The sequence below is a fragment of the Microchirus variegatus genome (assembly GCF_963457635.1).
Source record: "Microchirus variegatus genome assembly, chromosome: 18".
Classification (NCBI taxonomy): Eukaryota; Metazoa; Chordata; class Actinopteri; order Pleuronectiformes; family Soleidae; genus Microchirus; species Microchirus variegatus.
In genome coordinates, this window is record NC_139819.1 from 8,013,057 (window position 1) to 8,038,229 (window position 25,173).

At 42.2% G+C, this 25,173-nt stretch overlaps 1 protein-coding gene across 5 annotated transcripts in view; it reads left to right on the forward strand.

The window, feature by feature from the left end:
* Positions 1 to 25,173, forward strand: part of LOC310939750 (membrane-associated phosphatidylinositol transfer protein 2-like) — a 48,553-nt gene that overhangs the window by 11,179 nt on the left and 12,201 nt on the right. For 4 of the 5 annotated variants that reach the window (XM_083904586.1, XM_083904582.1, XM_083904585.1 and 1 more), the window contains exons 2-15: positions 10,233 to 10,473; positions 15,418 to 15,632; positions 16,184 to 16,305; positions 16,833 to 17,066; positions 17,498 to 17,833; positions 19,403 to 19,498; positions 21,931 to 22,035; positions 22,119 to 22,183; positions 22,585 to 22,656; positions 23,325 to 23,569; positions 23,715 to 23,904; positions 24,258 to 24,377; positions 24,483 to 24,697; positions 24,831 to 25,006. In XM_083904586.1, coding sequence (XP_083760712.1) covers positions 10,396 to 10,473; positions 15,418 to 15,632; positions 16,184 to 16,305; positions 16,833 to 17,066; positions 17,498 to 17,833; positions 19,403 to 19,498; positions 21,931 to 22,035; positions 22,119 to 22,183; positions 22,585 to 22,656; positions 23,325 to 23,569; positions 23,715 to 23,904; positions 24,258 to 24,377; positions 24,483 to 24,697; positions 24,831 to 25,006 — 2,269 coding nt within the window. In that variant the 5' untranslated portion in view covers positions 10,233 to 10,395. The remainder of the gene's footprint in view (positions 1 to 10,232; positions 10,474 to 15,417; positions 15,633 to 16,183; positions 16,306 to 16,832; positions 17,067 to 17,497; positions 17,834 to 19,402; positions 19,499 to 21,930; positions 22,036 to 22,118; positions 22,184 to 22,584; positions 22,657 to 23,324; positions 23,570 to 23,714; positions 23,905 to 24,257; positions 24,378 to 24,482; positions 24,698 to 24,830; positions 25,007 to 25,173) is intronic. The other variant, XM_083904584.1, reaches the window with a different exon arrangement.

Below are 25,173 nucleotides of genomic sequence, written 5' to 3' on the forward strand. Positions count from 1 at the left end.
AATTAGCAGCAGCCCCAACAGCAACTGGTCTCTACTTTCGTCGTCACTCTGACTTCATCTTGGCAACCAATAAGGAAAGAGCTCTCTGTGTCTCCATGGTAACCCCACCCGTTCAAGCATTGATGGAGAGGATAGTGGGGCAGGAAAGGAAAGGAAATACATTTTAGCCTCAGGCGAAACATTTCTCAACATTTTTTCTTTTTAGAGGTTAATCCATTTTAATTCTCTTCTTTGACAGTTATTTTTAAAACAAGTTGCATTGCCGATGTTTTAGCTAAATATAGACTGAATAGACATCTGACCTTACGCTGCTATTTTCCAAACCATAAATTATTTTATTTTTATTATGACTGTGTCACGGAGAAGTGGAAAGGAAACTTGGCTTGTGACTGAAAGGGTGCCGGTTCAAATTTGGTCACGCTCCTTAACCCTCTTATGACATTATGAAAATCAAGCCGCCTGGATTTATTTTGATTTTATGGCTGTAGAATTGTCAAAAAATGTCCAATGAGTGAGTGCTTCTTTCTGCCCCTTTTTTTCCAAGATAACTTTCACTTTCAATATCTGGCAGTTATTCAGTAATCGTACGTCCATCCATCCGTATTCTACCGCTTTATCCTCCACATGAGGATTGCAGGGGTGCTGTGCCAATCTCAGCTGATGTAGGGTGAAAGACGGGGTCACACCCTGGACAGATCGCCACTCCATAGTTTTTTTTAAAAAATTTCTAGATATAACAAATGGTCTAGGAGTTACGGTCATGAGAAGTACGCGTGCCAAATCCTGTCAACAATGACGGGATGGTAACAGAAGGGTTAAAGCTACATTGTGTAATGTCTGTTACCAAAACACTGTGGCTTCTCTCTCTCTCTCTCCCTCCCCACCCAAGGTTTGAATGGATCTGAAATTTGTTTATATTCAAAACAAAAGTCACACACTACAGCTTTAAGTTTTAAAATGTTGGAAAAACCTCATGCCAATAACACGAGTTAGACTGAGTGACTATCCTAACTAATCTTTATTTTGAACGTTTCTCATCAAAAATCACTCCATATATATCTACATATATGGCTTCTGCTAATGAGCTGATAATATAGGTATTGAGTCATTGCAGCCCCACCTTACTGTATATCACTGTTGCATTTCACAAACAGCCAAAGCTACTTTGCACTGTTGTGCAAGATTGCCAGCTGCAGTAATTCTGGAAATCCATTAGTCGTCAGCGCTACAAGCTTGTGTGTGTGCCAGACATTTTGTGCCGTCACTGGCCGACGACATTTACTCGGCAATAGGTTACACATTAGCAGGAAAAGCCTCGATTTATATCAGACAATCTCCTTCAAACATCTCCATCAGTGCCCGTTTTATACGGGGCTTGGTCGTAAGACAACGCTGAGTCTCTGAGAGTCTGTGCCGCACTGTGGTTTGCCACGTGAATGAAGTCACGGGGTGGACAGTAATGTTTCTTTTTCTGTATCTATCCCAAGTTACATAAGTTGATTTAGGCTGTCTGAGTGTTTGGAGGGAGCGAGGGGAGATAACTGATTAATCCCGTTGTAATTTGCATATAAGGTCATCTAATTCTGTTGTTCAGACTGGTCTTCATTAGAGTTGGGATTGGTATGTGTAACAGGCTCATTTTAAACAATAGTTCTACTTATTAAATCAGCCTAAAGTCGTCTGCACTCACTGGACACTAGATATATGTATGTCAACTTTTAATTACATGCTAGGAGCGGTTATACAATTTAAAATTTGTTTTCCACTGATTCAGAGCCGCACTAATCTGCCTTCAATGAGGAGTGAGTTCATTAAAAAACTATAAGCTCAAAACTCTTTATATACTGATTAACAGCCACAACATTAAAAGGTGGTTACTATTTTGGATTTTCACATTTTTGGCCTTTCATTGTATATTTTTCCCGTTCGAGAGAATAAAAATAGCAGATTATGTAATGTTTCCAGGCATTGGCTTTCTTTCATAATCAAGTTTTGCTATATGTGACATCTCCAAGAAGGACGTTAAACACATAAATGTATTTATCCATGAGGTATATTTATCTTGGATTCATTTAAACGTGAAGAATGTTTTATCGAGTCTCGTGGCTTTTTTTGGCCTCCTTCATCTCTGCGTCGCTTTTTCATTCCAATATCATTTTAGAAGCAGCTCTTACTTGCACAGGTCCACTGTAGGAGGGAGAGGAGGAGGAGGATGCGGTGGAGGAGGAGGTGCTCACAATAGTTTTGAAGTTTTCCCCTTGTTCGTCGATGATGAGTAAAGAACAAGAGCGGGCTGTGTGTCCCACCTGCTTTAGTCTGCGGAGGATCATGATGGTCTAAATCTGGGCCGCGTTGTGTATTTACAGTATGTGGCTGTGGCACAGTTTCCATCTCTTACATTTTCTGTGATCAAACTGCTCTGGCAGCTTGTGTCAAATCACTTGTGTTGGATACTTGTCTTTGATAGTTAGAGATCTGATGTGAGGATCTCACGTCTCATCATCAGCATGGGTCTCATTTGTTAGCTCATCTGTGTCCATGGAGCAGAGTGAATGTGCCATTGTGTCACCCCCACCGTCCATTCATGCTCCACCTGTCTCTCAGATTTGAATTGCATTGTTGTCCATGCAAACACACCTGACCACTTTTCAGATACGTTGAATGCTTTGCTGGACCCTTTGGTGCTTTATTGATATCAAACAAAGTAAAAAAGCGGCCTTTGTCCGATGGCCTTCACCCAAACAATACATGTGTGCTGTTGCCACATGCACTATTTCAAAGGCTAAAGATAAAAAAAAATAATATCGAAGATAAAACAGTTGATGAAGACCCTGTAGATTCATAAACCTCGAGGTACACCTAAAGGTTGTAGCTCCCAATGCTATGGATGGGTGGAGTTTTCAGTTTCTTGAATGTCAATATTTTCTGTTTTCTTTGCTCCATGTAACAAAGAAATCATTAAAGCTGAATAAGTTCTGTCCGTGGACATCATAAGATATTTGAGAACGTCATGTCAGTGTTTTGGAAACACTGATTTTTAACATTTTCGGACATTCTGCGCACCAAAGTACTTGATTGATCGAAAAAATAATCTACAGGTTAATCGATTTATGAAAATACTGATTAGTTGCACCTCTAATATATGGCAATATGTATAAGTAGTATAGTATAAATGACGGTAAAACTCTATAATAATGGTTCCAAGTTCTATGTCAGACAGAGATGAGTTATTTAATACTGGAATACTGATAGATCTACACTCTTAGAAATAATGGTTCCAAGAGTGTTCTTCTATAAGGGCTGAGGTTCTACCTTGAACCATTTGTTTTTCAAGGGATCTAAGAACCATTTTGATCCAGAGAACCCTTCCTGGAACCAAAAAGGGTTCTCCTATGAGGACAAGCCGAAAATTCTTAAATTTCTACTTAGCACTTTGATAAGATTATGGTTAATCTCACCTCATATTTTGCCCTTATTAGTTAGTCTGACTGGCACTGAAACGCCTCGTGTTTGTACACTGCACAGTGAAGGTGGATGTGAGCTCCCGCGCTCTGGTCCACAGTGCAGCAGTGCAAACAGTCCACCATGAACATCATTGTCTTAAGCCCTTTGACATTTTAACAGGATTGGCAGATAAACCCCGTCAGGTTCTTGTCACAGACTGTGTTGGCAGCAGTTGTCATAGCTGAAGTTCTCTGTGCGACGTGAAGGCAACTCTGTGTGAAATGGATCTATGGTATTTCGGTGGGGGGGGGGGGCAACATTTTCCACTTGAATTTTAAAGGGCTCTTGTCGCACGTCACACATGGGGGAAACTCCTGCCCATGCCCCCCCCCCCCTCCTCCCTTTTACTCCCTTTGGAGATTCACCACCTCCTCTGTTGCACAGTCTCAAGTGGTGGCTCTTTAAACTGGGCTAAATTTAAAGAAGAGCCACCATTGTGGCCTTTGGGGAAAACCTTCACTGAGTCGACTCCTCCCCCCTAGTATTCTACTTTGTGTCCACAGCAAGACCCCAGCTGTTGCTCCCTGTCCTGAGGCAACCTGTTTACTCGTATTATTGCTCTCACTCCTATATGTTGTTGTTTCTTCAGACAGAATTAGTAATGCCACTTTCCATTATTGTGGGACAGAGCAGCCCGAGGGGGCAAGAGAAAGTGGATCTGCGGAGTGAAAGGCAGATTAACGGTTGAGGTGAACGCAAGAGCCTTTTGTTCTGTGACAGATAATCCAGTGTTGGCTCTGTGGAGTAAGCGGGTTTCATCTGTTTAAGTCAGACAATTATCCCCGGTTTAAAGGTGAGCAGATGTGCACATCTTTGAGCCCTGGATTGTTTATGCAGGCTTGTGCAGTCGCACAGATGCTCGGACTGAATCTGGTAACATGACGCATATCCCATCACTGGGGTGAAGATACAATATTTTGTTATTGTTGTTTTTTAGAGCTGCATTTAATGGTTATTTTCATAATCGCTGAATCTGTCTAAATATTTTATTAGTGCATTGAGCGTTTGGTCCATAAAATCATTGTGTGATCCCTGTTTCTCAATCTTGGAAATTATGATGTTCTCAAATGTTTTGTCCACAAACCCAAATTATTCCGTTTCAATGATTTCTTTGTTAGAAACCAGAAAATATAATAGCTGAAAAATCTGAAATAGCCACTCAAATGATTAATAAAATCATTAAATCCCTAAAAAACTAGGGCTAAAACAGTTGTTAAATTAATGGCCAAATATTTAGATTTTTCAGCTTCTTAAATTAAAGTCATTTTTTTATGGTTTTCTTGCTCGACGCGAACAAAGAAATCATTTAAACTGTTTAATTTTGGTTTGTGGACAAAACCAAGACATTTGAGAGCGTCATCATATCCACTTCAACATTTTCTAACATGTCATGGACCAACTAATCCTTTAATCTAGAAAATAATTGACAGATTCATTGATTATGAAAATAATCATAAGTTGCAGCCCTATAGTTTTGTATTATTATTATTATTCTAATAATGAAAATGCCATAAATAAAAATGTTTAATGCATAAACAATATACAGATTTTGAGGAGGAGTTAGGGGGGGGGAAGTCAACTACTGCTGCCAACTACTGTTTCGAAGCTTAAATATACAACACATAACTAGTGCTAGAAAAACACTGTCACCAGTACTTCCAAATTGATAGTGCTTCAAAGAATATATACATATATATATGCAATATAGCTGTAACTTTACAGGTATCTAACATGTCATGTGGCATTAATGCATGATGGATACCAACTCGGAAAGAAATGAAAGAGAATTACCGGATTAGGAATCGTGTGATTCTAGCAGGTTGGATGATGTCAGAGGACGTGTGTTGACGTCTGCTATCATTGATGTTATGAGGGTTGAAAATATGGTCTAAAATGTGATTTTAAGCCCGAGGAATCGTCGGTGGTTCACTGAGGGTCACAGATGAGGTACTTACAGGATTATACACACCAGGGTTCACAGGGTACGGATTAGGAAAGCGGTCACGGGCAAAGGTACGGATCACCGACTTTACTCAAACTACCTCGAAGCCGTCCATCTTCTGCTTTCGGATTTGTCGAAAAATGAGAGCAGGAACATTGGAGGTTGCTTTTTTTGTGATGAGCGCCGCTGTGCATTGGCGTGTGCCGTTGTGTGCTGCTGTTGCGTCATGGCCTAGAGGGGAGCAGAGCCGGTATTTTTAGAAGGGAATGAGAATATTCTCTGAACGAACAACGTCAAGCACTTTGCTTGCGTATGCTAGGATTATTGTGACTGAGCTATTTTTAAACTCTTGTGAGTGAGAGGGCTTTTTTCTGGGTCAAGCATGATGCCAGTTCTCTCGCTCTGTGTCTCTCGAGGCTGCTGGTAGATCATCCAGGTCCTTGGCTGAGCAGCGTGCACAGCATCTGCATCAGTCACATAGGAAGTTAGTCAGAGAAATACAGGTAATACCATCAGGGAACGTGTCATCGAGTGCTGCTGTGAAGGGAGACAAATATACTGTATTTGTGTTGAAGTCAGATCGCCCCATTAATCTGTCGCATAATTGTTATTAATAGAAGAGAACAAAATATGTAACAAACACATTTTAGCGGATGCCAGTTTTGGTCGTGTCCATCTGCTGTTGCCAAGAGCGAGGAAATAATAAGACAGACAGACACTGCAAACAGTATGCTGCTATGTTTTAGTAAAAAGCAATTTAGAAAATAAACATAAAAATAGTTTATGGTGTGTTGATGTTAAACATCGCTGTGCAAATGTCTCAGGTCACCATTAGAGCTGTTGTTTTAACCGTACAATATAATTATTTCTTGTCACTTTACTGGAACACGTCCAGAACATACGGAAACATTGGTGCAGTTTTTAATTAAAACCGCTTCTACAGGTTAAAGTGTCAAGTAGAGCTGCAACTAAAGATTATTTTTGTAATCGATTAATCTGTTTCTCGATGAATTGATTATTAATGGATTGCTAAATTAATCGATTAATCATTTTGAAACTTTTTCATTGGTCCTTCAGTGAAACAGACAGAAGAGTCCAGAGTTTACGATGGTCCTTGAATGCAACCGATCCAGCAGAGATCTTGCCATACTAAACCATTTGTAGTAGAGGACTTATTTTCCCGTACTTCCTCTGAAATTACTATATTGGCCTCATTGTCCCAACGCTGTCTCATGTAGTTTGTTGAATTCTTATTCATGGCCATTAAGCTATTGTAAAGTTTGCCAACGGTGCCCTTTGTACTTTTAGAGTCATAACAAAGCGTCCATGAATATTTGTGTCATACATGGGTTTTCGTGTATGTCAATTTCCTTCATAGAGAAGTTGCGAATCTGTATATAACGGTAAACATCCTCTTTGCCTCACCCATAAGCTTGACACAAAGCATTGAAATTTAACAAATCCCTATTTTTAATGATGTTCCGGAACAAAGTGATTCCTGGTTTAACCCATTGTCTGTACTTATGGTCTTACAATGCTGGGAGGAAGCGTAGGCGGAAACGCAGGCCAGCTCAACACTCTCTCCTCTCTCTGTGAAGCTGAAATTTCCTACAGTCGTATCATTTTCAGAGCGAATTTCCAATAATCTTTTTGCACAGTACTGTATGTGCCTTTAATATAAAGACACATGTGTGTTGTGTTAATTATAAAATAGTCATAAATCAAATTGAATTAAATTAAAACTGGGTAACACTTTAGATTAGGGAACACATATTCACCATTAACTAGGTCCTTATTAACATATATAAGTAGCGTACTAGCCCTTTATTAGTAAACATTAAGCATGTATTAACATCTTATTCTACATAACATACTAATAAAGGGCTAGTATGCAACTTATGTGCATGTTAGTAGTTTAGTACATAGTTAATGGTGAATATGTGTTTCCTTATCTAGTGTTACTTAAAACGAAAAAAGGTATTGACTAATAGTTTGTTCATATTTATTATTGGAAAAATATGAAAGATTATATACTCAGCTGCATGCGTTAGCATCTGTAAGAAATCCCTGTTCAGTGTCCTCACTGCAGGCTCCTAATACATTCTGCTGTGACTGTACGGTGTCCCTGTCTGTGATGATGGCTATAGCATTTCCTGTCTCTCTGTACATTCCTGGTGTCACTTCCTTGTATGTGTGGGTTTGCCAGTCCATGGCAGCTGGCTGAGCTGTGGATTCACACAGAGTTTTTTCATTCTCCTCTGGCAGATAATCAGACATTCAGAGTTAGTGTTAACATGTCATGCCGAATGACTTCCAGTCAGTGCAGATGTCACATCCACACAGTCACGTGGCCGAGAGGGAACACTCAAAGTTTATTGCAGCATCAGTTGCAACCCACATTCAAGCTGTTTCCACATTGTGCTTCAAGGAGGATTGTGACAACTGTTTATTATAAGTATTGTCAACATGAATGACCTTCTATAGTCTGTTCTCTGACGTCTAGGGGCCCCACAGGCTCCTGAGCCACGAGGTTTCCTTTCTTTCCTCTCCAGCTAGCCTAGTTTAATCCCTGCCCCTTCCCAAGAGTGTGGTTATTTTCAGAAAAATGTCGTGGCCTGCTCCGATTTTGTCCATGCATTGTTCTATATGTTGGAGACGATGTGAAAGCTGCAGTGTGTAACTTTTTTTGTTAGTATTCTATAGGGGTGGGTCAAATTTGTGATATATCGTCATATCCTTCAAATATCGATATTTTAATTAACAAAGTCTTACACATAGAATTTATGCACTTTGTTCTCTGTGTTGTTAATAGAAATCCCGCACTTTTATTAATTTTTCACGGACGTTTTGTCTTCTTCAGTTTGACCGATATCGTGATGTATCCCTAAATGACTGTCTTGGGATATACTGATTATCACAGAATTGTTGTATCTTGATATCATTGGTATCTTGTGATTCCCACCCCTATTATTCTGCTGAGCAAAACTATCAGACCCTATTTCGGGAGCATTTGCGTAGAAACTGAAACAATTACTGGATTAGTAAGCAGCTCTATTTGTGTATGCAGCAGCAGCGCCTGTGCGGGAGGAGACGAGAGGCATTTATCCCCCTCAATTTGCCAAACAACCATGTTTTTTTGAGCAGTAGAACTTTTCATCCGTGTTGACATGTAACTAGTGCTGGAATGTCACTGGCCAAAGCGAAATCAAAATAACATTATGCTGAGAAACACAGAGCGTCGGTGGAGTTGATAGGATTAATCTGCGTTGTGTAAACTTATTTGACACCATATGTTAAAAAAAAACAAAAAACAGACAGAACAGAAGCTGCATCTTTTTTTCTTGCACTGTGTTGGACGCGTCCTCGAGTCGTAGGGTTGAGCACTCAGGAAGCGGGGAAGTAAAAGCCTCTGTTTGACCAGTGCCTCACCAAAGCTGGCCTTTTCTTTGCTGAATGTGTGACGCAGTGGGAATATTAGTGTGATTTAGACAGAATGGCTGAGTGCCACAGGGAGGTTCTGTTGTTGCTGCAATAGGTCAGAACAGAGTGAATATTGGGGGTTATGCAATTGGGCCAGCCCGACACAAACTGTGCTGGGACAGTGTTGTCGTCGCTCACACGTAGTCACATTGTATAATTTAGAGCGCACTGCAACGCCATGCTTTCCTTTGACATAATATCTGAATATACGCTATACTTATATACACTATAAGTACAGTATATGTATGGAAGAGAGAGCAAATGATCTTATTCGGAATAAGATCGGCAGCTTCGAAGAGTTTCAATAGTTTTTAAAAGTCCAATAATTAGCATCTTTCTGTGCCATATTTATGTTCACAGATGAGATCTTTGAAGTATAGATATCGTCCCTTCCTTCTTGACCGCGGTCCAGAGAACGTGTCACCTCAGTTGGCACCTGTGATATTTAACTTGGATAAACTCCCACCGCAGCGTGGTGGTTCACCGCTTGCACAGTCATGATCTTGTTTTGTACTCGCTTGGCTTTGGAGAGTCGCTCTTCCCTCAGCGGTCAAAGCAGACTTTTCCAACTCGCGCCACCCACATGCTGTGTGTGTGTGTATAGCCCACACCTACCCCCCTATCTGCCCAGTGGTTTGAAAACAATGCTTTGTGTTCGATTCTTAAAGCTGCTTTTTGTGAAACCTCGCTTATGCATTGGGTGGGGGGGGCTCTTTATAACCTTATGCAATTCTTCTCCACTCACACCACTGTAATCCCTCTTATACAGAATCAGCCCCCCTCCCCATGTGAGAGTGCTGCTGAGGGGTTTTGGAGGGACGTGGTGACTACTGGGACTATCGGCAAGGCACGGGTGCTTTCTGTAGACTTTGGTCACCCACACACACACACACAGTCACAGGGCTTGTGGCCTGTGTATAAGAAGAGAAGTTTATCCTGGGAAGTGCCTTAGTTAGATCTGAATTGCTGGATGGTGAAGACGCCGATGCTTGTCCTCGACGCCAAGGCTCGGACCAGACATACTAGTATCGAGAATATATTCTGAATGACACTCGGGCTATTTCCTCCTCTTCATGTGTTTGTGAGCGATGATAATGTATGTTCACCTATGTACATAGGAATCCGTATGCTGTTATTTTTTGCTCGTGCTGGATTTTTGTTGCTAATATGATTGATAGATAGTGACCTGTTAGGTATTCCTGGAGAGGCTACACGGCATGTTTTTGACTCTAACAAACTTCCTGATGAAATGTATTTTTAGATGTATTCATATATTAACCTCTTTTGTTCTTTTCTTCTGCCACAGGAACCGTCGATGTGGACTTCCGTCGCTGGTTTGACGAGCCTCGCCTAGGAGACCCCAGAGTTTGTCCTGTCCCCTCTCCCCCTTTCCTTCCCTCTGTCCCTCCCTTCCCCTTTTCAATCTTCTCCCTGATCCCCCTTCCCCTCCCCCCCATCTAAGATTCACAATGCTTATCAAGGAGTACCGCATCCCCATGCCCCTGAGTGTGGAGGAGTACCGCATCGCCCAGCTCTATATGATTCAGGTGAGATCACAACTTCACAATTGCCTGCCAAATTCCCACCCCCACGCCCCTGGCAAGAAACAGCCAGGAAACCAAAGAAATGAAAAAAAAAATGAGATAAGTTAATGTTAGTTTTTATCAAAAAGTGCAATGGCAGCATACTCAATTATGGAATGATTGGTCACACAGTGTCTGACCCTGGTGGAGTAATGGAACAAAAGAGAGCTTGTGTGCTGATAGATTATCCAATTTAAACTCTCTGAGGCTGGTTATTTCCATTCGTCATAGGCTGCATGTGTCTTCAGATACGGCGTGGCTGCTCTCTGTGTGGAAAGTCTGTGCGCACACACACTCACGCGCTTTACCATGTAGATGGACAGGATGTTTAGTCTGCGTCGGATTCAATTTTGCTTCTCCAACCAGGCTCTCTGCTGACGACCCACGGTTCCGTGTGAGAGCTTAAGAATTTCCACCTGTCAACAGGAAAGGCTGGTTTATGCAGCTTTGTGTGGCAACATGTTTTCTTCTTTTTCGTATGTGATGTGTATGTGACGGAGGATTTGTTTAATCCAGTGGAACTGCCAGGTGCGCCGTTTGCCACAGTGCGTAAGAAAGTCATGGAGCTCAAATTACGACAGCTCAGCCTGTGATTACTGTTGTTTGGATGTTGCACACGTTCACACTGTTTACATTTTTGCGGTTTGAGTCACATACCGACCTCTGGCACTCGACATTCAGTCATTTTTGCAGGATTTTGAGCTGGGTGACATTGAACATGTAGCACAAGTGTAAATTTTACATATGTTATAGAGCAGGTTGAAGTTAAAAGCCCTTTAAAGCCTGCTTTTAGTTTTAGTTCCTGTCCATACAAACAAACCAAACAACTTCCCAGTGCCTCCCCCCACTTACAGGTACTGGACCCCGATCATATCTCCTTACATCCCCACATATTCAAATATGAGTCTGCAGATTCATACATGTATAATTAAAATATGTAGGAAAAAGACAACATAAATAAATAATAATTAAAAAGGAAATAAATGGCTGCCAAATGACTTAACATTCTAGTGGACCCTCTTACAGTATAACAATTTTTTTCTCAATGAACATGAACCTCCTTAATCCACTGGCCATTAAAGCCCGTTTTTGCCAGAGACTTGTATTGTGATGTTTTGTGAAGCCATGTTTCCATTTAGTGGAACAGTTCGATACTGTATGTATGTTTTTTTGGCCTTTCTATTCGGAATAGTACTAAAATAACTGGCCACAACCATATGCAACCTTTCCCTTGGGTTACCAGAGTAAAATATACTCTGTTGTCACGTCACTCCGTTGCAATCGGGTGTAAATATCCCATGGAAGACGAGGCAAACGCCTGCAAGTCTATTCTCATACAAAGCTTTGACGTCTTACGTGTCCGTCAATACTCGGGGCCTGACCTAGGGCTTTACTGTTCCGTACCGTACACAGCGTCAAAGTGGAGCGCAGCTAAATTTATGGTGGGTTTTTATATGAGTTTCTCTTTATAAGGATCCTGAGTGTCTGTACTTAACAATCGCGCAGCTCAGAGTTTATTTCAGTTCAGAGATGATAGACGAGCGCTGCAGCCTCCAGGTAGGAGGAAAGAGTTAACTCCAGTAGGCAATCCCAGCATGTCTACAAACCACTGACCTTCCCACTGCGAGGTCACTCCCACAAGTATTAAAGTTAAGCTAAATTAATTAGTATTTATGTAAACAAAGCGTTCTAAAATTAATATCCACCCACAGTACTACAGCTTTGTTCACCTGCAGTGCCTCAGAGGGCCTCTCCTTTTTTTTCTGCAAAAACCAATTTGTCAAAAAAAATGTTCCTGACATTCTCTGAATACCAACCTTCGCTGTGCTGCTGTCTCAAAAGTAAAGACTTCTCTTTGTCTCGCCTGCACGAGAAATAGTCGATGATTACCACATTAGTCGTTAAACATTATACGACTCTCGTGCTGTTTTGTTTTTCTGTTGTTGTTGCTTTCTCCTGGTGTAAATAGATCAGGCAAACCAGTTGAGCTGTAGATGGCCGGGAGCATGATTCAGCGGACGTGTCCCAAAGCAAACACATGTTTCAAGTGAACACAAACCACTCACTCTACCACACACACTGCACTCATTTCTATAGTGTTTTTGTTGTAATGGACCGCATAATTTTAATTTTATGGCTTTCATTTTGTGGCAGACAGGAAAGAAGGGACTGAAGGGAGAAATTGAAGCATTTGAAACCTTGGATTTGACCTGTTGATCCTCCACATACCCCGTGTCAGATTTTATCAAACGGGACATTGTGCACAACATGAAATCCCTCTTTGTACGCAACACGTGCAAAACAGGATTTCACAAAGTCTTAGTCCATGGAAAGAAAGCATGTAAGCAAATCACAGGAAGAGGAATTCTTACATTAGTGACCCATAGTTACCTTTCCCCCTGACATCACCCTCATTGCACGCCGGCCTGATTGCTCTGAAGCCTCTGTCACCATGGCAACCGTGACATCAGCAGCGTGCCGGTGGTCGGGGTTTTTGTTCGAGAGAGGCAGTGAATAAAAAGAGGAAATAGAGGATTTAAAAAAAAAAAAGAGACTGCGAAGGAGGAAGGGGAAGAAATGAGAGAAGGGATGGAAGGAGAGGAGAGTGAGAGCTGTGTTCTGAGCGGAGAGGAAACAAAGATTTCGCTGGTGTCTGTAGATAGATACCCCCGCTTCATTGCTGTATGTTGCCTGGGCAACTGCAGCACGTAGGGCCAGCCTACCTGCAAATCCATCCAAGATGTAAGCCTCACACATGAATTTAGGGCCTTAGGAAAGTCTGACCATATCTGTAGCACCCAATCCTTCACCCCATCTCTGCAGTCACTTTTCTTTCCTTCTTTTCTGACGGCTAATAAATGTAGATGTATCGACAGTGCATGGGGATTCGCAGTAATGGATGAAAGCAAATGAGTGAAAAATCAAACATGAGATAGTCTCAGTGTCTCTCATTCACTCCCTGGAATCCATCATGTTGTGACTAAACCAATTGTGCCAGCGGAGTTGAAGAGAAAAGCGGCGTCTCAAACAGGAAACACGCCTCACTAACTTGATGGCGAGAGGAAAAAGCCAGGATATGACTCCTATCCTGTGAGTGCTGTCGGCTCTAAACACAGACACTTGGCTTTCATGGAGGAAGATATTATTTTGATGATTGTTGTAATGAAAGTTGAGAGGAAACTGAAATAGATTCCCCTGCTCTTTGACGTCGGGGGACAAATATAGATGTCGTACAGTTTTAATCAAGAATCCAACATTACATTCAGTGTCTATTTAACCTCAAATTTTATTCCCCAGCTTTGCTCTGGCCAGTGTGTAGTGATCTCTTGCTCTCTTGATCTGTTGCTCCAGGAGAAAGAAGAAGGGGACGCTGCTTTTAAAAGACCGCTGTCACATGTCTGCTACATAATTAAAGGAACAGTCCCCCATGAAACACATGGAAACACTTGTTTTGCTGTTGTTGGTTGCTTAAAAGTGTCCGTTTCTTGGTGGGATACATTTCCATACAGTCGGTATGTGTGGGAGAACTTGACATTCATGTCAACCGTGTTGCCGTGTCTCATGTGCTGGCTGTTGTGGCGTCTGTGCTGTGTCTCTAGAGCTGCTGTCTGGGCTGTTGAGAGCAGAGCGGGTGGCTAATGAATGACCTGTCAGAGTTAATGAGGTCCGGAGTGCTGGCCGCCTCATGGCTTCCTCCCTACTCGACTGATTCACTGCCTCGCCTGCGTTGCCTCTCCCCGGCGAATTGACAGGAGGAATCTGTCTCCCTATTATCCTGGTGCTGTACCTGGTGTTAAACTTACCTTGGGTTGTATGTGGAAAGCCTAGATAATGGCTGATAAGAGGAAAAAGAGAAGATGATACACACAGTAATCACTGACTTATATGGTTCTTGCCCTTTGTGCCCAGTATTTTTTTTAATAACATCAGCACTTGGACTATGCTCCACTATCTAGAGTTCCTGTTTCAGTGATGACATAACCATTACAAATCATCCTTTTGCCATGTCCCACATTCCTGTCTTTAAAAATGACAGTTCCCAGAGCATTCAACTGCATCTGCAGGCTCCTCCCAGGCTGCTCTTCCTCTGCGCACCTGGAATGTAAATATGGGAAAGGTGTGGCTCCATGAGCTGGTTTTTGGTACTTCCTTATTTGCAAATCAACAAGCAGACGGATCTTTCAGGAAGTGGTTAGGTTTAGTGCCTTTTGTTGTCGTTGCTGCGTTCACATGACGTCAGAAAAATATCTAATGTTTGTGTTGTTAGTGTGACGAAAAACGGACTTAAAATGCATGTAAGCATGGGAAATTCACCCAGATAAGGCTGTGGAGAGATGGATGTTTATGTCCAAACGGCTAACATGGCCTTGGTGCTTTGCAATTGTTCCACAGGTCCCAGATCTGAGCTTGGACCCAGAACTAAAATATGAAGTCTTATTGGCACAGAAACAAAACAACAGCGAAATTCAGACTGATGCATTTTTGCACTCACAAGGAATTTATGTTCTACCGGCTCAAAGAAATTACATTTTATTTAAATTTTAACTTTATGGATTGTAGAAAAACTCATAGTCAACAACATGCTTCCAGCCACCTGCCAATGTAAGTTGTTTTAGTCTGTGTCATAAAGAAGTAACCAGAAACCAACAAACACTAACAAACTGAATTCGAGGCATATCACCACCTAACATAGTAGAGGTAGACATACTTCATTCAAGAGTGTTTGTTTACTTGGCAAAGACAGTCGTCTAGTTAAACCGCATAGTAGAGCTACAACTGTAACCAAACTACAACCACAGCTTCTTCAGTTGGTGCAAAGGTCTGCATTTATTTTATGTCATATATATGTATTTCTATAACATTACCGTTTCAATGCAAACTCACTGCAGCGGTATCTCTTCCCCACAGAAAAAAAGCAGAGAGGAGAGCTACGGCGAAGGCAGCGGGGTGGAGATCTTGGAGAATAAACCCTACACAGATGGACCAGGGGGAACTGGCCAGTACACCCACAAGGTCTTCCACATTGGCAAGCACATCCCCAGCTGGTTCCGCTCCATCCTGCCCAAAGCGGCGCTGAGGGTTGAAGAGGAGTCGTGGAACGCCTACCCTTACACCCGCACCAGGTGAGGTTTGCTTCAGCAGGCGGACCAACCTCCACACACGCTCGTGTGCACACACACCTCAGCGTAGTGTAGGATGGGAGAGAGCTGTTAACTCTGCTGAGACTGTTTTTCATCATGTGCTGTGCATGAGAGCTGGTACATGCACACACATTTTGAAGGTTTGTGCAAAATCAAACAATATTGATTGTCATACATTAGAGAGAGTTCTCAGAGAAAATCATACTTCAGCAGAACATCAGATCAGTGTTTGACCAGGCTGTTGGGTGCTGATGAGCCCTCAGTCTGTCACTCTGTCACTCTGTACACACACACATGCCCTTGACTATACTGTCAGGATATTGGTAGCATTCATGCATCTGTTGATATATCTATTAAAGTGTTTACAGTGCGGGGGTGCTGTCTCTTAAAATTTAGTATTTCTGATCTTTTGTCATTCAGTGTTAAAGAAATTCTCTGCATGAAGACAACATGCACTTTTCCTTTGTTTGGGCATTTGTACAGTGTCTGTCACTCACTTATTTATTATATTTTTTGTAACTCCTCTCCTTCAGATATACCTGTCCCTTTGTTGAGAAGTTCTCTATCGACATTGAAACCTACTACAAACCCGACACGGGCAACCAGGCAGATGTCTTCAATATGTCCGCAGCAGAGAAAAGGCAGATGACTGTTGGTGAGACCGTTTTTGCAATGAATCCTGAACCATTTACTACAACGTTAACAAGGATGTGAATACACTACAAATCTTAAAGTCCACTTCATAAAAAGCTCAGTTGACCTTGACCCCGCTTGACCATGCTCATACATCACAGGATGCTTCAGAGTATAAGGAACTTAAGCTGTAAAAGTTATTCATTGTAAATATTTATAGTATCTAGCGGCAGGTGAGGCCCACTAGTGGCGTGTTAAAGCTACTGCATTTATTTTTTGTGAGGTTGAAAGCTTCACAGATTAGTTCTCAGGAATTAATGGTTTTAGGGCTTAACGACTTTATTGATTTTAATCTGTCACACAAGCTCATATATGAATCTCAGAAATTATATCACTTATAATAGGAATTTATAAGCACAAGCCCATACAGGTTTTACTATTTACTTACCCTCTCATGCACATATCATAGTATGATATTATTCATATTTTGCAATAAACACACCTGGCTACATCATTCTATTCTGTCTGACAATGAACTGTCTTTGTCAGACCCAATCGACATCGTGACAGATCCCATTCCCCCTCATGAGTACAAAGTGGAGGAGGACCTGCGGCTCTTCAAGTCCAGCAAGACCCAGAGGGGTCCTCTGAGCGACGACTGGATAGAGGAGTACAACAACAACCCAGGGAAAACACCCATCATGTGCGCCTACAAACTGTGCAAGGTGGAGTTCCGCTACTGGGGCATGCAGTCAAAGATTGAGCGCTTCATTCATGATGTCGGTGAGTGCAGACACAGACGTGTGAGGTCCTAATTATTTGACATGGTTGTCCTAAAGTTGACCTAGTTTGCCTGTAGACATACATTCATAAGAATGTAGGAATAGCCACCAGGAAGTGACTGTTTACCAAAAAACTCCATTAGATTGGATTGGATGGAGGTTTTTGAAAATGAGCTTTTTTCTCATTTGATTTATAACAGCAGTAAACGTTTTCCCGATGATTGAATTGTCTTAATCCCTTCTTTCAAGTCTTCTTTGATAGAACACAATGTCCATTTTGAAAATTAGGTTACTATTTACAGGAAAATAGACAATAAAGCACAACACCTGTAAGTGAAAATGTGCAACTCTTGAGGCTTCAAAAGAAGTAGGAAGTTAGTTTAGTTTCTTATGATTGATGTCCCTAATGGTTCTCCCATCGTCTCTCCATAGGACTCAGAAAGGTGATGGCACGTGCCCACCGGCAGGCCTGGTGCTGGCAGGATGAGTGGTACGGTCTGACCATTGAGGACATCAGGCAGCTGGAGCTAGAAACTCAGCTGGCCCTGGCCACGAAGATGGCCCAGTTCAGCCAGGCCGAGGAGGCCACCGAGGCCAACTGTGGCTCTGCGTCCCCAGACAAAGAGCAAGAAGTTAAAGAGGCGATCAGCTCCATCGAAGCAGAGGAGGTGGTCATCAGGTCAGGGGGAGAGACTCTCCAGCCACGAGGTGTGCTCACAAAGCAGTGGTCCACCTCCTCCCGATCGTCTCGCTCGTCCAAGCGAGGAGGTAACAAGCACCTTATGTTGATGTATAAACATGTGTCACCTCTGGGTGTCACAGAGAATAAGAAGGCTTAGAGCGTGCATGTGAAGGATCTTTATTCTCAGCCATGCTTTAAGCACAACAAGATCCTCCTCAGTCGACTGAAAAATGCAGAGTTGTCATCTAAAATACCCACAATTCATATTCAATATGTCAAAAATTATATTTTAAATGCCTATAAGTTAAAATGTATACAGTGCATATGCACATGCACGCCTACGTTAATGTACAACATATGCAAGTATATACAAATATGAAAATGGCACATATTAATGGTTAGCATTCCATAAAAGGACAGCCTACATTAGCAGAAACACTCTGGCCACACATCTGGCCTTTAAGGGGAATGACAAAGGAAACTCTCATTGTCTTAATTGATTTTACACCCAAAACACACCTATGACTAATTTAGATACTAAATACAACCAATTTTTTTTTGCCTAGATTACTGTATAATTAGCAAAATTGGAGTTAGACGTGCCCTAAATCAGCTCAATGAATCGGTATCTAATGAAGAGTTTGAGATCAAACCGTCAAATTAATATCTTTCAAGTCAAGCCCCTTTACGTTTGCACATTGAACACTTTGATTTTGTGCCACGCTTTCTGTCGGACTATATTCCCTCACTCCTTTACATGTGCTGCACAATCCCCAACTTCCTTTCGCCTCAACCCCGTACAAGTCGGTGGCTCTCACCTGCCTTATTTATAGCGGCAGCAGCAGCAGCAGCGTTGGCATCACAAGTTTCCAAACACACTGATCTCCAGTGTCACTTTTACCTCAAGGCAGCAGCGCTCACTGTAGCTGCCACCTGGACCCTGACTCTCATCTAGCGAGCCTCGTCTCACCCCTGTAACTCCCCCCTGTGGTTCTCTCCTGGGCTATTTTTAGCAACAGTGCTGACATCACAGACCAGAGGAGGCTGACGCTCTTCGCTGTGACTCTTCCCTCCACTGCTGCTGTTTTTTTTTCCCCCTGTGTGTTGAAAGCTACAGCTGTGTGTCCCCCAACACAACACACACACACACACACACACACACACAAACACACACACACACACACACACACACACACACACACACACACACACACACACACACACACACACACACACACACACTAACCAAACCAAAGCATTCAGAACAACGCCCCCTTCATTTCCTCCAGACTAATGATATATGAGGTGGAGAGACGTGACGGACAAGCCCCTGTTTTCAGTATCGCCATTTTCCTCATCTGGCCTTTAGTGCTTGTTTTCTGTTATTTGTTATATCAAGCCGCACTTATCACACACACACACACACACACACAGCCCTGACATCCAAGCAGTCCTTCTGTGATGAAGTAATGCACCACAGAGACTGTTTCATGTTTACATGTTAACACTGTGGGGGTGAGTGAGGGGTAATGGGACAATACTTCTTTTGTGTACAGAGGCAAAGAGAGAGGCTGTTACACATTTTCCAAAAGCAACAGTGTATTTAATGTAATTATTATTAATATTTGCTTGTTTTCCTTTCTTTCTTTTTTTAGTGAGCCCATCACGCCACAGCATCTCAGAATGGAGGATGCAGAGCATCGCGCGAGACTCGGACGACAGCTCGGAGGAGGAGTTCTTCGACGCTCACGGTAAAACAGTCTCTTGGTTGTAAATTAAAGGTAGTATGTAGATGAAAAAAACATCTTATAAACGAACACTGCTGCTGCTTGCTCCCAACCTCGCCCTGACTCTGCATGCATCTCTTTAACCACAGATCAGTTCTTAAGCTTCCCAGATACCCAGCATGCTTTGGGGCTGCAGTTGAAGTAGTTGAGCGTGTGGCACAAAAAACACCCGGGCTTTCTGCTGCTCGACTGTGGCCACGGACACGGGCCACGTGTTTCATCCTGATGTCAAGTCGTTCAAATACGAAACATTTTTACCCACAAACACACGTTTGTGCAGTTATTCTTCTACGGCAGGGACTTTCATTGATTTGGAGGAGCATTATCCCTAACCTTAACCATAACCAGTTAATGCCCCTTACCACAATCCAAATCAAAAATTTACAAGTTCCTGAGAATGAAATGGGTTCTGCCTCATTAGGACACAGTTTTGGGATTGGATAGGACAGTTGGTCCTGACAAGATCAATATTTATGTCAGAAAAGGACCTAAAAATGTAAAAGAAAAAAAATGCATTTACACACACACACACACACACACACACACACACACACACCCGTATACTATATGAGAACAATTTCGTCTTGATTATGACAAAAAAATAAAGTTCTTCTTGTTTTATTGTTGTGAGTTCCTGGAATGTGTGTATACAATGCATTTTATCGCCTTTTACCCTAACCATAATCATCACAACTAAATAAATACCTAACCCTAACCCTGAAAATTAAGTATATGCCCTAAAAAATCCCATTAAATTTGTCAGGACCTGCCATAATGTTCTCACAAATATACATAGGTGTTGATCAAAATGTATCATGTACATACACACACATACACACCCATGTTTACCATACGAGAACATGAGGTCTTGATGATGAAATAAAAATAAAGTTGTGCGTGTTGCTGTCATGTTTTATTTTTGTGAGTTCCTGGAATAAAATCATTAGACCGTGTTGACGTCCTATAATTTACAGCGCAGTGCAGCGTTCAGGCTCGTGTGGATTCATTACCACGTGCGTGGCAGTCAAAAAGTCAAAGCAACTATCAAATAAACTGATTACAGTTACAACTACACTGTCATTAGTGAGTGTCCGTACCCTTCCGTCTCAGTCGTTGCGATTTACAGTCGGCAATTTACAGTTGTCATTAACACTGACCTCATGAAATAAACATTTACTTAATTCTGCTAAATAAACGACGTTGGTGTAACATGAGAGTATATGACTGTAAGTGTGTGCTTTGGTGCCGGGGGTGTATCACATGACAACGGCACGCAAATTAAATATGGAAACAAGTCTGACGTGGCTCACGTTGCCCATGATATTAGATTTCTATCTTTAAAAGTTTGTTTGTGGTTTTGGTCATCCTCCAGTAAACATCTACCGCAAACATGTCCAGGTTTATTTTTAACTGTCACATTCTCCATCTGCGTGCCAGAATAAGTAAAGAAAGTCTTCAAGAGGCAAAACTCAGAATGTATTATGTTTATTTCATTGATACAAATGAGAGTACATCATTAGCAGGTTGTTTGATTTGTTTACAGTCATACAATTCTGTATCTACACAAGTTGAGAATTAAGTTCCTCACAATCTATTACATAAGGGATTATGTTTTTGTTTATCAATGAAGTTGAAGCAAACAAGAAAATATTGATTGTCATTTTACTGACAAATTACTTTACATAATTGACATAATTACTGTCACTGATGATGAAGTATTTTAAGGACCAAACACAGAATAAAGAAAATTATATACTTTTTATATTCTGATCCCTCATTTTAAAATCCCAGTCCATCATTATCATTAGATACATTCAATGCATCTATAAATAAATGCATTATATTAATAGTTACACCACTTCCTGTCCACGTGCACCATACTGTAATCTGACATGCGACACAGGCTGGGAAATAACCCAATAACATTATATATCTATATATATATATATAGATATATTGTGCAATCACACTTTAAGACACAGCACAGCATCAATATGTTGCCTCATATTTGTGAAATGTTACATTTTTAATTAAAATCGACTTAGAAAATGTATAAAAATGTGGATGTAGTCCTCTGAAATTTTTAAACCACATTTAATTATGTGACATCTTCTTATTTCTCATTTTAAACCTTTGTCATTGTGAAAATGGATGGGGTGGGTAGGTCAGAAGGTAGAGCACAGCCATTAACATACACAACACCACACAGACATAGGTGATACATGGTACTAATAGCATGATGTCCAACATACTGAATGATGTCTTGCATAAAGTAGTTTATTAAAGCTCGTCAACTGTATATAAACCAGAATGTAACTGTTAACCACTAAACCATTGAAACTGCTGATGTAATATAACGCACGTGAACGATGATTCACATGTTGTTTCCTCTGCAGAGGATCTGTCAGACAGCGAGGAGGTCTTCCCAAAGGAAATCGTCAAGTGGAACTCCAACGAACTCATGGACAAGATTGGAACCACCGACGCAGAAGAAACTCCTGGTACGATAAATATAAAGACCCCGAACACTTCATCTTCAAAGGCAGACACGTGGCTGTAATAGTAAACGTGTGTGTGTTTGCAGGTGAGCTGTTACAGGAAATGACCGTGGATTATGAAAGAGCAACCAGTGAAGAAAGACTAGATGAGGTAAGTGTGTCACACACATATCCAGTGTGTTCATGTACAAACCACAAGCGCAACTACGGAAGTTAATGTTTCCTAAGAATCGCTGACAGAAAAATGGTCCCCAAAGACTTCCTTAAAGGTCCAGTGTGTAAATCCACATGAAATTCTTTTCACATAGAATGTAAATGAATGATACTGATGATAATTTCCAGTTACCCCAGAAAGAGCCCTTCACTACCACATCAGGAGCAGATAAACTAGGTTCTCCCACTTGCATCTCCACCAATAGAAGGTGCTAAACCCTACACACTGTACCTTTAAACTTTAATTAAAATTTTTGTTCTGGTTTTACAATGAAAAAACTCTTTGGAGGTAAGAGAATGGCTGTTTATCCTTGAGCCTCTCTGTCCTCTTGTGTTCAGATGCGTGGCTCTGTTAGCGGCCAAGCCGATAGCTCTCCCATTCCCACCATCACAGTAACAAGGCACCAGTCAGTAAGTAAACATTTTCGGCCCCACCGCACTGTGGACTAAAGAAGCTCCACAGAGACTTTTCCGACTCCCCACCCACCCCCCCCCTCCCCCGAACAAACCCAGTAGTCACGTCACGTCACGTCCTCTGCCCCCCCTTTTTCCCTGCCGTTGCCCAAAACCATGTGTACTCCTCAACCTCACCACCCTCTGTTCAACTCCCGTGTATTTGCAGCTGTGGTGTTGACTGTACATACAGTGCTTCCATGACAATGTGAAGTTTTGGATCAGCTGCACATGACAAAACTACACATTCTGCTGTTCTAATCAGTGTGATTTGTCGTCGGCAAGCATTGTCGTTGTTTGCTGTTAGTCGGAACAGTTGTCCAGGTGGAGTGAAGGCTGGCTCTGTTCTCTCCCCCCCCTTCATGGTTCTCTGTCCCCCACTAAGAAGTTTTTTTGTGTGATCCATGTTTGAAGAGATGAAGCCATGACTCACAAATCTGACAAAAGAAACCCGATGTCCATTTGCAAAAAGCATTTCTCTGTTACTTGTTTCGCCTCTTGATGAGCATGCTTTTTTTAAATGTCATTGATGATGATGATGCTCCTCCTTCTTTACTGGACCTCCAGGAACCATTCCTAGATGTTTCCACCATCGCCCGCCCCTTTAATTTATTTTTCCTTTTCAGGAGAGTTCGTCGCAGCAGTGCCTGCAGCCTTCCAAGATCCACGTGCTGATCTTGGTTCTTCACGGAGGGAACATCCTGGATACAGGCGGAGGGGATCAGAACAGCAAGCAGGCAGACGTCAACACAATTAGTACGGCCTTTGACACAGTCATGCGTGTTCACTATCCTGCTGCGCTGGGACGCATCGCCATCCGCTTGGTACCGTGCCCTGCCATCTGCGCCGAGGCCTTCTCCCTGGTGTCCAAGTAAGACGCCACACACTTACACATATTCTGTGCGAGATGCAAGCATTGAGGATACTTTACCCGCACTTTCTGTGTACATTTCTTCACACTTCTTGATAAACGTACAGTATGTACCAATAGTCCATTTTTGTCTTTTGTAATATAGTCTCAGCCCTCATGGCTATGATGAGGGATGTCTGTCCAGCAGTCAGGACCACATCCCACTGGCTGCTCTGCCCCTTCTGGCCACCTCTGCTCCACAGTACCAGGAGGCTGTGGCCACCGTCATCGTCAGAGCCAACCAGGTGTACATGGATTTTATAAAGTCTCTGGACGGCTCTGCTTTCTCCGGCCAGGTCAGTTACTGTCCTGTGAAGTCGTTTGACGCCATACGGACAGGTGTTTGGTTCTGTGTTCTCGGAGTTTCTCAGCATAGATGTGTTTAGACCTCGTGTCTTCGTTTTATGTCATGACTGACAGAGGCAATTGGAAAACCCAGTCATTTAGCACTCATATTTTAAAGGAGACGTAAATCAACTTTTTAATAATTTTGATACTTATATGTGGGACTCTGTAGGCCCTATGAGTAGGCAAAGGACACCAGGGAACTAGGTTAACTTGTAGAAATAGGGTATAACATGTCTACTTAAAGTAAACCTGAACCTGGGCATGCGGTGGAGTCAACAAATATTATTTCTGACTTCTTTAGGTGTGTCTCATCGGGGACTGTGTGGGAGGAATCCTGGGATTTGATGCTCTGTGCAGCAGCAATCAGACCATAAATGAGAGCCAGAACAGCAGTCGCAGGGGCAGCGTCATCAGTGTACAGGTAAGAGAGTGAATATTAAATTCTTCTTTTAACAAAAAAAAAGTACTTTTAAGCACTATTCTTCTGCTTTTGTTCAAAAATGTTTCCCTAAAATCTCCCACCCAGGATCAGGACCTCCTCTCTCCCGGCATCATCATTAACTGCGGTCACGGGTCGTCCTCTCCGACCCTGGAGGGCAGCCGCCATCTCAGTCGCAGCAACATCGACATCCCTCGTGCAGGTGTGGCCGAGGACACCAAGAGACAAATGCCGCGCAAGAGAAGCGACTCGTCCACCTACGAACTGGACACAATAAAACAACACCAGGCCTTCCTGACCAGGTTTGTTGTTGGAAATATAAATCTCCACCAGGGTGTTAAAAAAAGAACTCTGCCCCTCGTTTTCATGTTACCCTCAGAATGCGGTGTATTTTTAGGACTGTAGCGAGAAATGACTCTTGTCATGTTCTTCCAGCTTACACTCCAGTGTGTTGCGAAGTGACGCAGCTTCGCGCAGGTCAAGCAGCAGCACGATGCTGGACGGAGGCTCCCTGGGGAAGTTTGACTTTGAAGTGGCCGACTTTTTCCTCTTTGGCTCTCCGCTGGGTTTGGTGCTCGCTCTGAGGAAGACCGTCATTCCCATGCTCGATGGTGAGTTTCTTTATACAGAAGAATGCAATGTGTGCTGTAGTATGAACAATGGGTGCAAAATGAAAACAGCAAATGGAAAGGAAATGGCTTAGTCCCATATAGTCCCGTAAATTAAACGAGCTCTATGTATTGAATGTATGAATACACTAATAGCACTAATATACAAT